Below are 11,614 nucleotides of genomic sequence, written 5' to 3'. Positions count from 1 at the left end.
CCTGCGCCACCTTCTCCACGGAGCCCTCACCTTGCTACCTCCCGGCTCCTCCGTACCAGCCCTGAGTGCATCTAAGCCACCGGGTGGGGACCTGCCCCTGGCGGGCCTGCGCGCCCCGAAATGCCCAGTGGGAGCCAATCCCAGGCAAGCGGACAGCCCGGTGCTGTCTCTCCAGAGCAGCCCAGCGGAGCTGCGAGGGCGCAAGGGAGAGGAACAGCTGGACTCCCGAAGCAGTGCTCGGGCCAACATGACGTCACCAGGCCGGGGGATGAGCGCCCAGCGAGGCCTGGGAGGTGGGGGGGGGGGGGGCGGCTCCCGAGCGGGGCATTCCTTCCCGAAGCTTCATCCCAGCTGGGGCTCGGCCCCTCCTCCCCCCTCCTCCTCCCCTTCCCCCTCCCTCCGGGCCTGGAATTGGGTTTGGGGCGGGTTCTGCTCCCAAAGCAAGGGCCGTCCTCTCTCTGCTCTGAGCTCGCGTTTTCTGAGGCTCCGGCCAGTGCTCTGGGCTGGCCCGCTGCCCTGGCGGGTCGGCGGCCAGAGGCCGGTGTCGTGCTCCAGGAAGGAGAGACCTCCGAGGACCTGGGCAGCTGCAGGTGGGTCTGCGGGGGCCCTGGGCCCAGGGCAGGGCGTTCTGGGAACCAGGGCTGCAGGGAGGAGGCCAGGCGGGGAGGGAGAATGAGGTGGGCGCCGTCAGGGCGGGCAGCCCCCAGAAATCACGTGGCTCCAGGCAGGAACCCTGACACTCCAGAGCCGCCTCCCGCACACTCCCGAGGCCCTGACGGTCCCCCCTCCGGCGGCGGCAGGAGCCGGCATCCTGTCAGGGCCTGACCCCCGTGCTGTCCTCCACTCCCGACCTCCCCCTCTGGCCCTACCCCCACCCTCGCCAGCCGTCCAAGTCCGCTTTCTGGAAGGGCGGGAAGGGAACACCCAGCCGGCAGCGTCCCAAGTGCAGAGAGATGGCTCCCACTGTTCCCAGGGGCTTGCTGCACGGCCCGCGACCTCCCACCTTCTCCCGGACAGATGGCACCTGGAGTGCTGTGGGCTCTCCAGTCCCCAGAGTAGCCTCTTCAATTCAGTTGTGAGCTGGGGGGGGGGGGGGGGGGGGGGGGGGCAGTGGGGTGGCGAGGAGAGGGGCCGGGAAGACAATCAGGGAAGCGGGGCTTGACCGTGCCCACTGGAGGACAGCCTCGCCCCGTCCCCGACAAACTGGGGGCTGGCTCGTGGCAGGGTGGGCCGAGAGGGGGCAGACAGGCGGCCGGAGCCCCAGCGGGCCTTGTGCCTTGAAGGGAGGGTCAGGGGTGCACCGAGCCGACAGCTTTTGTCGTCTTGCCGTAGCAGCAGCTGGTTCTGCCACAGTCCAGACCCCACCCCGGGAATGCGCGAGGCGCCCACCCCTCCGCCCCTGCTCGCACACGCCGCTCACGCACACGCCTTGCGCGTGTCACACACACGTGTCTTCTCATCGTCCATCTGGGGGGTCCGCTTGGCTTCCAGATCTCTGCCTGGGCGCCATAGCTTTCCAGACTGCCCGTGGCAGGCGGGAGGAGACACAGTAGGGAGGCCCCCACGTGGAAGCAGCCGGCAGAGGTGAGCCCTTCCTACGAGCCGGGTCCAAGCTGGGCATCACGGGCTGGCCCCGGCCGGCTGCCCTTTCGGGGCATCTGTGTGCCGGGGGCCTAGCTCGGCTGGGGTGAGAGGGCAAGGTTTGCGGTCAGGACGTCCCCGGGGGCCCAGACCCAGGATGGCGTGCGACCAGGACGGCCGAGCGGGAACGCCGGGGACGGGGGCGAAGGGGACCAGGAAGGATAGGGTCTGAGGGGCCGGTAGCTTTGGGGTTGCAGGCAGGAGAGGGAAGCCCCAGCGGGTGGGTAAGCATGAGACCCGGGGGAGGCAGTGGGGACAGTGCAGGGGCTGGAGCCCGGATGACGCCTGGGGGGCGGTGGGGGGGGGCCATAGATCCACCCTTCGCAGCACCTGCTCTCTGCACGCACACGCACACAGACTCGCCCACTGATCGTCGAGCACCAGGGCCCCCACCCCGCGTACAGCCACCTGGGGCACTGGCGCCAGCAGGCACTGTCACGGCAGGCCACGCCGAGACCCACCTGCCAGGCGCACAAGCGCTTGCCCACAACACACACGGCCACTCTGCCCAAGGGCCTGGGGCAGAAGGGCGCTGTGGGGGGCGGGGGCCGGGAAGGGAGCAGGGCCGCCGGCGGGCCAGGGGTCTGATGCCCGCGCTGTTCTGTTCTCCGCGCATTCCCCCGCGCCGGGGCTCGGGGCTCGAGAGGACAAGCGTTAAAGAGGGTGCAGGCAGTGCGCGGACGGCCCCCCTTCCCGGCCAACGACCGGCGCGCCTGGCTCGGCCCGCCCCAGCCTTCCCCAGGCCTGCCGCGTCGGGGAAGGAATTCTGGGGGAGGCCGCCGAGCAGCAGCATTCCTCGCATGGGGAGAGGGGTGCCGGCGGCCTGCGGCTCAGCCTCAGTTTCCCCACCTGCACGGGGGGAGGGACGGGTGCTTGCCTGCTGGAGCAGAGCTCAGGTTGGGGGACAGGAGACCGTTCGAAGGGGCACCTGGGGCAGATGGACCAATGCTCTGCCTGGCCAGCGCGGAGCAGCCTCTCCCAGGCGGGGATGTCCACCCCGCCACCCCCAGAGCCGTCCCGGCTGGCTCCCTCCAGCTGCTCCAGCCCCTCTAGTCTCAAGCACGCACAAAATCTCCGAACTTGCTGTTGTCACGTGCACCCGGGCAGGGGACCTCACCTCCCGGAGCCCTGGAGTGCCCCTGATGGGGGAGCAATGCTACCTGCTCCGTAACGGGGAATGAAGACCAAAAGCGGTGGTGGCCATTGGGTTGGCTGCCACCGACTGCCGGGGACCCCTGTGCCACCACCGTGGGCCGGCAGAAAGGAGGAGCCCAGGAATGTGTCCCCAGAAGCCATCTGGCCCCAGAAATCTCACAGATCAAGCAAGCAGGGGGGAAGAAGAGAGGCTTCTCCCCCAGCAAGCAGCAGCGAGTATCTAGAGTATCGTGGGGGGGGGGGGGGGACGAGGAGCCCAGGCAGGAGGGGACAGTGCATATGGATGTGACCTGTCCCGTACTCAGCAGGATGACCTCTGTGCCTCCCACACAGCCCTGCCCGGAGGGAGCCACGTGCTGGCTTGTCAGCCTTTTCCTCTAAGGTGAGAGCCCCTGGGGCCTGGGGATGGGGATCCAGAAGGTGGAGGGGCTTTCTGGGCGGGGGGGGGGGGGGGACACGGCTGCCCTGACGTGACCCTTTGTTCCTTTGCCAGGGGAGGTGTGCGGGGCCGCGAGCCATGAGCGGAGCCGTGAGGAGTCTGGACTCGCCGGGCCTGGAGATGGTGGGAAACTGTTCCTGGGAGGCCCATCCCGGGGACAGGAACAAGGCAAGTGCTGGCCGGCAGCAGAGGGGGTCCGGGCACCGTCGGGCCGGGTGTGGTGGGAGAGGCAGACGGAGCCCAGGACCTCCTCCCCCTGCACTCTGCCGCCCGGGCCCATCCTCCGTCAAAGGACGAACAGGTGGGCGGCAGGCCCTCTGGACCGTGTGGCCCCCCAGGTCTCCAGTGTCCTCATCAGTGAGACAAGCACAGGGAACTGAAGCCTCGAATCCCTCCCTGTGCAGACCCTGTGCTCCGTTACCACCTTGACCGGCCTTGTTCCGCCTCTCCCCCGTGGAGACGGGGTGGTCAGCGTTTTCCCGTGGCCAGTCCCTGCCAGGAGGCCCTGAGACGCTGGCTGCAAGGTGGCGCTGATGTCGTGTGCCCCACGCAGCACCACCTGCTCCGGGCCACCCCGTGAGGCCAGGGTCTGGCGGTCCAGGCACCCGCCGGGGCCGAGACTCTGACAACGCACCAGGCCAACGCCCCTTCTTCTCTTCCCAGCCCCCTACTTCTCTGAGGTCCTTGAGAATTCTAGAACTCCCTTCTCAACCCCAGGCGAAACAGTCTCCAAATTGGAGGGACCCCTCGAGTTTACCTAGTACGACCTCGTCCACGTTCGAGGAGACCCAGGCTTGCGATGGGCCAGTAACTAGACTGGGACGAGCCCCGAGGTCTGAGCAGAGGCCGGACTCCTGCCCGGGGCCCGTGTCCCTTAGCCTCCTCCCATAGTGACCACCGTGGAGCAGCAGCCACGGGACGCAGCGATGGGACTGGCTGGGGAGAAGCCTCCAGAAATCTCCAGAGAAAACCAGAGCCCCGGGAGGGGGGCCAGGCTCCGGGGCAGGCATTTTACAAGGCGGGATGTGGCTGGAGATGGCAGCCACATGCCCCGTGACTCACCCGGCCCTCCCGCTCTGACTCCGAGGAAGGGATTGCAGACTTTTTCCAGCCCGGAGAAGCTCTGAGTGATCCCTCTGCGTGGGCTTGTCTGGGCACCGGGTCTTACGGATTCTGGGTCTGGTGCCCCAGCCGGGGGCGGGGTGGGGGGTGGGGTGGGTGGCACGGCTCCATGGCATGGAGCAAAGCCACCAACAGGAGAGGCTGAGCAAAGAGGAAGCCAAGGGGCTCGGTGGCTGACAGACAGACAGACAGACAGAGATGCTGAGCCAATAAATGCACCTAGAGGATGATGCGTGGTGAATAGGCCTTAAAGAGCTTGCCCTGACCTCACAGAGTCTCCCCAAAGTTTGGCCAACGCCCTCCGGCCCCTGCTTGCAAATTCCCCTTGACCAGAGCCAGGACGGAAAGGCTGTTACGGGGGATCAGGCCCCAGCTTTCTGGCAGAGCCGGGGGCCATCTGGAAGGTGGCAGAACGCTCCAGCCTCTAGAACCTGTTTGTTTTCTTTGGGAGGGAGTCACGAGCAGTGGGAAGGAAGGAATACCCGGCGTGACCCCGGGGTCGAGGGTCAGGTTCAGGCACTGTGGGAAGGGTTAGTGATATCTTCCCGGGCCGAGAGAAGGCGGCGACAGCGCTCTGGGCAGCCTTGTCGCTTGGAATGAGAGGTCAAAATGACAGCCTGAGAATGCATCCAGCCTTTGTTGCGTTTGGCCCACAAGATGTTTTTTAAATGCAAACACGTAAAGATCAGGGAGGTTCACGTCACAATCCAGAGTTCTGGCTTCTCTGGGGAAAGGGCGATGGGGCCACTGGGCCCACGGTCCTGTCCCCCACCCCCCCAAAACCCGCCCCCCCAGCACCCAGCAGCTGGAGCAAAGCCCACCTTGCTCAGATCTGCCGCCCCTCCCCCAGAGTCGCAGGAGACAGAAACCCAGCCGGGTGCCCTCAGGCAGCCACAGCTTGTTCAAGTATCAAAGTGCTTCCCCAGAGCACAAACAGCTGTGGCCTCCAGTGTCTCCCCCTCCCCAGGGAATCCCTGGCCCGCACCAAGACCCGTCAGGATCCAGAAAGCCAGAGTCCCCCTGGCCCCCCAGGGGACCGCCTCTGATTCCCCAGGCCTCCCCTAACCCATCATGGGACACAGTCCTGCTCCAGTTAGGGCCAGGGTCCACTTTTTAAAATCAATTATTTTATCTTTAACTTTATCATTTTTTTTAGAGAGAGAGAGAGAGAGAGAGAGCTCTGGAGGGCGCTCGTGCGAGCAGGGGAGGGGCAGAGACGGCACCCCAAGCAGGCTCCCGGCTGCCAGCGCAGAGCCTGACTCGGGGCTCGATCCCATGAACCCCGTGAGATCACGACCTGAGCCGAAACCAGGAGTCGGACGCTCAACCGACTGAGCCATCCAGGCGCCCCCAATTATTATTATTTTTTTTAAGTATTTTCATGTTTGGGTGGGAAAGTGGCAAACGTACAGGAGACGGGCGAGAGCCACTCATACGCAGATACGCCCTTCACCGGTGCATCGTCAGCCTCTCACCACCTGCGCTTTCTCTCTGTGCACCTCACGATAGGCTCCTTCCCAGAATTGTTGGAAAGCAGGTTTGCAGACATCAAGCCCCCTGGTCCCCAAACAGCCCGTACCCCTTAAGAGCAAGGACATTCCAGGACGGGGTTGGTGCCATCCCAGGACACGCGGTCCATTCGCACATCCCCCCGGCACCTCGTGACATCCTCTCCGGCAACCCTTGGAGCCACCGTGAGGTCCGGGACGCCGCGTGGCCTTTCCGGTCGCGGCTTCGTTGTCCTGCAATCTGGAAAGGTCCCCCGGGCTTTCCTCACCTCTCGTGACGCCGACACTCGTGGCCCAAAGTCTGTTCCGACAGGTGGGCGATCGGGTGCCTTTCCGGGGGACTGACGTCGCCCCTGTCGGCCCTCTCCAGGCTGCTAGCCGCAGGCTCTGCGACACCGCGGCGCAGGGTGATGGCACTAGGCGGGAACGGGGGTGGCCTCTGCTCCAGAGCCAGCCGCTCCGCGAGCCTGTAAGCGGGACCCGGCACGCCGGGCTGCGGGTGCAGGGGTGGGGGCGGGGCCCAGCCAGCATCACAGGCGTCTGCCCTCTGCCCCCGCACAGATGTGTCCCGGCGTGAGCGAGGCCCCGGCGCTCTATGGCCGTGGCTTCCTGACCATCGAGCAGATCGCCACACCGCCACCGCCGGCCGTCATGGACTACATCTTCCTGCTCCTGTGTCTGTGTGGCCTGGTGGGCAACGGGCTGGTCCTGTGGTTTTTTGGCTTCTCCATCAAGAGGAGCCCCTTCTCCGTCTACTTCCTGCACCTGGCCGGCGCTGACGCCGGCTACCTCTGCAGCAAGGCCGTGCTCTCCGTCCTGAACACGGGCGGCTTCCTGGGCACGTTCGCCGCCTACGTCCGCGCCGTGTGCAGGGTCGCGGGGCTCTGCATGTTTGTCGCCGGCGTGAGCCTCCTGCCGGCCATCAGCTCGGAGCGCTGCCTGTCGGTCGTCTTCCCCGCCTGGTTCTGGCGCCGTCGGCCCAAGCGCCTGTCGGCCGTGGCGTGCGCCCTGCTCTGGGCCCTGTCGCTCCTGGTCACCACCGTCCACAACTACTTCTGCGTGTTCCTGGGCCACCGAGCGTCCGGCGTGGGCTGCAGGCACATGGATGCCTTCCTGGGCATCCTGCTTTTCCTGGTCTTCTGCCCGCTCATGGTGCTGCCCTGCCTGGTGCTCATCCTGCACACGGAGTGCAGGGCCCGGAGGCGCCAGCGCTCCGCGAAGCTCAGCCACGTCGTCCTGGCCATGGTTTCGGTGTTCCTCGTGTCCTCCATCTACCTGGGGGTCGACTGGTTCCTTTTTTGGGTCTTCCAGATCCCGGCCCCCTTCCCCGAGTATGTCACCGACCTGTGCATCTGCATCAACAGCAGTGCCAAGCCGGTCGTGTACTTCCTGGCCGGGAGGGACAAGTCACAGCGGCTGTGGGAGCCTCTCAGGGTGGTCTTCCAGCGGGCCCTGCGAGACGGCGCCGAGCTGGGGGAGGCCGGGGGCGGCACGCCCAACACGGTCACCATGGAGATGCAGTGCCCCTCTGGGAACGCCTCCTGAGAGGCCAGCGCCCGGGGGGGGAGGCAGGGACCGCGGCCTCCAGAGACCTTCTGCCGCAGGACGCAGGACGGGAGCTCGGCCACCGCCCCGGGGCCCAAGTGCAAGGAGAAAAGTCGCTTCCTGCCCTCACGCCTCCTTCCCCGCGGGCTGGAGGCGCTAGGGGCCACCGGGAGACTGAGAAGCCACCTGCAAACGGGCCCCGACAGACCCCCCCCCCCCCGCCCCAGACGTTGTCCTCGGCGCCCGGAGGCCTACTGTATGGAAGTCACCCCGGGCTGGTCAAGGGGAGGCAGGGGGTCATCCAGGCCCGTCCGCCTCCTGCCCCTTTGAATCTGCCCTCCTTGAAAACGACACAGCCAGCACGGTCGCCCCCGGGGTCAGCAGCTGCGCCCCTGCTAGGGCACCTGTTCTCTCCATTCCATCCAGTCCAAGCAATGTTGGGGAGCCGACCTGAGCGCAATGGTGCTACCTGGGAGAAGGTTCTGGTTAACCTGCCTTGGAGTTCGGTCTTTCTGCACACAACGCCCCAGCCCCCGTCCAGGAATCCTTTGGGGACTTTAATGGGGGCAGAGGGGGGGTGGTTTCTGGTCATGGCAAGCAGCCTGCCGGGACGGAGCTTGGGCCAGCGTGGACAGATCACTCCCTTCTCGGACTCCATGCGGCCAGCCCCGGGACCCGCTCCGGAGTGCAGGCTGCCATGTGCCTGGTCCTCGGGGCTTGGCAGACTGGCCAGCAGCCTCTGGGCTCCAGCCCCCACCTGGGAGCAGGCGCTGGCTCGACCCGGTCACCCCAGCCCACCTCCAAGCACAGTGGCCCTGTGCAGCCCATGCAAGTTTTATGGAAGCCAATAAATGTATATCAATAAACATTTTATATCGTGCACTGAGCAAGGCTCCCTGCCCTCGGTCCCGTCTGTGTTCTTCCGCGGTGAGGGCGCCCTTCAGCGCCTATGGGCCCAGATGGCCGCCTGGCCATGCTGTGCCCCACCCAACCTGCTCTGTACCCCAGCTCTTGTGTCCCCTCCCCTGGCTGGTCCGTCTACACCTCCGGGATGCTCCCTCCCCTGGCTGGTCTGTCTATACCTCCAGGGTGCTCCCTCTCCTGGTAGGGTTTCCACCCCTCCGCCAGAAGGGGCTCTGGTCAGCCGCACTGTCCTCTTGGCTAAAGCCTGTGCCCTTTCTCACCCGTTCTGGGCCCCCCTGCTCCCCTTGGAAACACTCCTCATGGTCCCTAGTCACTGCCAGGCCCGGTGCTGGCTAATGCAGTCCCTGCCTGTAAGGTCCACAGTGTGTCCACACAGGGGCTCCCCGGGTTGGGCTGCTGATTCCATCCCTGTCCGGAATGCCCCCCTCTGTCCCCAACCCTCCAGGGTGGGGGCTGGGGGTGGCACCTCCCTACTGCCCAGCAATAGGCTGGAGCCCCTCCCAGGGGAGACTTCAACTAGAGCCAGGCCAGAGGCTCCCTGACTGCCTCCCCCCCGCCCCCACCCCTGTCCTCCAGCCAGCGTCCCCAGAGGCCCGTCTTAGGCTCTAGGTGTCCAGCCTGGGATCCCAGCCCCATTTTGGGGAAGCTCTGGGGGGATTCTGCTCACTTCATGGGCCCAAGGAGAGCCCAGGGCAGAGAGCAGGGCCCCTGTGCGCCGGCGGCCGGGAGGGGGAAGGGAGGGGGCAGGCCGGGAGGGGCTGGGAGGGGGCCGGTGGCTAAGGGAGCAGCAGTACCTCCGGGCCCGCCCGGCGGCCAGCGTTCCACCCGCAGACCCTGGACTCGCTCCCAGAGCAGGGGCCACAGGAGCCCCCCGGGGTGGGCTGACCCCCCGAGTGCATTTCTTGGTGACCGGCCCCCCAGCTGGCCGGACTCATCCTTCCCGGCCTCTCCAGGCCACTGCTCCCGTGCTCCCCTTTCCAACAGACCCGGCTGCTCCTCCTACGGAGGCAGCCGCTCTGCAGGGAGAGACGCACCCGTGTCTGCATCTGTCTGCGTGTCCACGTCTGTGTCCGTGTGTCCGTGTGTCTGCGTGTCTGCATCCATGTCTGCGTGTCCGCGTGTCCGCGTGTCCGGGTGCCCAGAGGCAGAGGAGCCTCAGGGGGTGGGGGTCAGTATGCCTACCTCTTCCGCTCCCCACCCCTATCCCCCCACACCCTCCACCCAGTCACCCTCCGACGCCCATTCCCCACCCCCATCTCTCCCCACCACTCCACCCCCCAAACCCCCCCACACCCTCGACACACACACTCCCCGTCACCAGTCAAAGAGTCCCCGAGGAGCAGAGTTGGGGGCCTCACGTCTGACACCCCTGGGGACTCAGAAGCAGATGGGGTCCTGAGGACACATGCAGGGGGGGGGAGGTGAGAGCAGGACCCCCTCCCTGGAAAAGCTTCCAACAGCTGGCCTCCAGGCGGGTGGAGATACCTCCAGTCCTGAAGGGGGCCCAGAGGTTCCTCAGGAGCCCCCACCCAGCCCCGAGTCCGATGCCGGGAGCTACCCACCCCCAGGAGCTTGGAGCCGCCTCGCTGCCCAGGTCCGGCCACAGGGGCTCAGAACCCAGGCCCGGGCCGGCAGGTGGGCGGGCGGCCCTCACTCACTGCAGGGCCTGGGTGTCAGGGAAGGGCTGAGCCCCTATGAGGAGGCAGATCCGCCTGAGCTGGGTGGGCGTCAGGCCTGGGAGGCTGGGGGTGAACTCTGGGGATCGGGCCTCCCCCAGCCTCTGGCCCCTTCTCGGGTGTGGATCGACAGTCTTTCCAGGGAGCGCGCCTTCTCCTCCCCCTCCAATCCCCGAGCCTGGACCACCTATCCTATCCAGCCTGCACATCTAGCCACAGCCTGGACCACCTCGCTCTGTGCTAATGGCAGAGAGGCTCACGGCCGCTTTGCTCCTCCCTCCTGGGGTATTTAATTATTAAAAGGGCCGGGAGGGGAGCTCGCTGCAGGGTGGGCCAGATGCACCTTCACTACCTACCCCTCCCCAGGCAGCTCAGCTGGGCCCACCCCCAGCCTCCTTCTTCCTGGGTGTCTGGTGAAGGCAGGAAACGGAGGCCCCGAGCGTCACGGGAATCTACCCTGGAACTGTCTGGAGCAAGGGGTCTGGCCATCCTCCCCCAACAACCTCTGGTCGCAGCGTTCAGGGAGAGGTGTCAGCGTCCCTGGGGAGGAGCTCGCAGGCAACGAGTAACCAAGCCCGACTTTCTACCACCACGGGCTATGCGGGCTATGCGGGGTGGGCGGGTGAAGGGGCCGGAGTTGGGCTGCGGGCCGAGCTTTCGGTGGCGATCAGTGCAGAAAGGAGCCAGCCGACGAGCGCACTCCTAGACGACGCAAAGGATGAACGGGGCCAAATTTGGAAAGTCAGGAGCAAGCCCCAGAGGGACAGGGGGCTGCCACCTATAAGCTGTGGGGCATGGATTTTGTCACATACCGGGCACAGGCCTCAGGAGCTAAATCCCTGGTGACGCACGGGCAGCGGCAAGGTGGTCAGGAGGCAGCAGGGTGGCCCCGAAGGAGGGACATTCAGGGGAACGGCCTATCCCACGCACTGGGGACTATTACGGACGACATAGTAGGCGCAGCGGGCCCCGGGCTAAGAGCTCCACCTGGAAAACCAGTGAATCTTCTCAGCAGGGCTCCAAAGGACTGCACTTTCGCACCCACTGTGGAGCCACAGTCACCCTCCAAAGGCTCAGTGGCCCCGTGAGCCCCCGCCAGCAAAGCACTGCGAGTTGGGGGTCCAGGGGCGCCGCGTGGAATAGACAGGACAGGCCCGTCACAGCCCGAGTTCAACCCAGGCCGGCCCATCGCTCGAGACCAAAGCCGGCGGGGGGCAGCTCAGGCCGAGGCCCAGGCTGCCGGAGGCTGAGGCGAGCGGGACATGGGAAAGGGACGCGTGTCCAACAGGCAGCACAGCGCCCGGCCGGACAGCCGACGCCTCTTGCTGCCTCCGTCTCCCCTCTTGGTGAGAAGAAACGGAATGCCTCCCTGGCACCCGCCCAGCTCTCCCCGAGCCCCCGCCAGCTGTGGTTTCGAGGCGACTGGGGTTGGGATCTTGGGCCAGAATTTTGAAGGGCGAGATCTTTTCGCACATGCGCATCTCGGTTCAGGATCCTCCGCCAAGGCGACGGGGTCTTTCCCAGGAGGCACGGGGTTCATCTGGCAGGTGGGGGACCAAGGGATGGGTCCGTTTACGGTCCCACAGAAGGGGAGAAGCCCAGCC

General features: G+C 66.2%; 1 protein-coding gene across 6 annotated transcripts; it reads left to right on the top strand.

Annotated features, from left to right (window-relative positions):
• Positions 1 to 389: 389 nt before the first annotated feature.
• MRGPRF (MAS related GPR family member F) lies at positions 390 to 8,296 on the top strand. 6 transcript variants are annotated; one of them, XM_006937623.5, is made up of 5 exons: positions 390 to 590; positions 1,492 to 1,584; positions 3,130 to 3,178; positions 3,290 to 3,403; positions 6,427 to 8,296. In XM_006937623.5, the coding sequence occupies exons 4-5, from the start codon at positions 3,314 to 3,316 to the stop codon at positions 7,408 to 7,410; spliced, it is 1,074 nt and encodes a 357-aa protein (XP_006937685.1). In that variant the 5' UTR covers positions 390 to 590; positions 1,492 to 1,584; positions 3,130 to 3,178; positions 3,290 to 3,313; the 3' UTR covers positions 7,411 to 8,296. The 6 variants fall into 6 exon arrangements, with proteins under 6 accessions (XP_006937685.1, XP_011285405.1, XP_019668370.1 ...); XM_011287103.4 differs by having other exon boundaries at positions 3,105 to 3,178; XM_019812811.3 differs by having other exon boundaries at positions 3,102 to 3,178.
• The last annotated feature ends 3,318 nt before the right edge of the window (positions 8,297 to 11,614 follow it).

This window comes from Felis catus, chromosome D1 (assembly GCF_018350175.1).
Source record: "Felis catus isolate Fca126 chromosome D1, F.catus_Fca126_mat1.0, whole genome shotgun sequence".
Taxonomy (NCBI): domain Eukaryota; kingdom Metazoa; phylum Chordata; class Mammalia; order Carnivora; family Felidae; genus Felis; species Felis catus.
The sequence above is the reverse complement of the archived record's forward strand: the minus strand, read 5'-3'. Positions and strand labels throughout refer to the sequence as shown.

Bases quoted from the DNA above. Each gene is read 5' to 3' on its own strand.
- MRGPRF (XM_023240173.2), top strand. From the start codon at position 954: ATGGCTCCCACTGTTCCCAGGGGCTTGCTGCACGGCCCGCGACCTCCC. The intron at 1,076-1,491 runs GTGAGCTGGGGG...CTTGGCTTCCAG, and splicing joins GTAGCCTCTTCAATTCAGTT to ATCTCTGCCTGGGCGCCATA. The intron at 3,404-6,426 runs GCAAGTGCTGGC...GCCCCCGCACAG, and splicing joins ATCCCGGGGACAGGAACAAG to ATGTGTCCCGGCGTGAGCGA.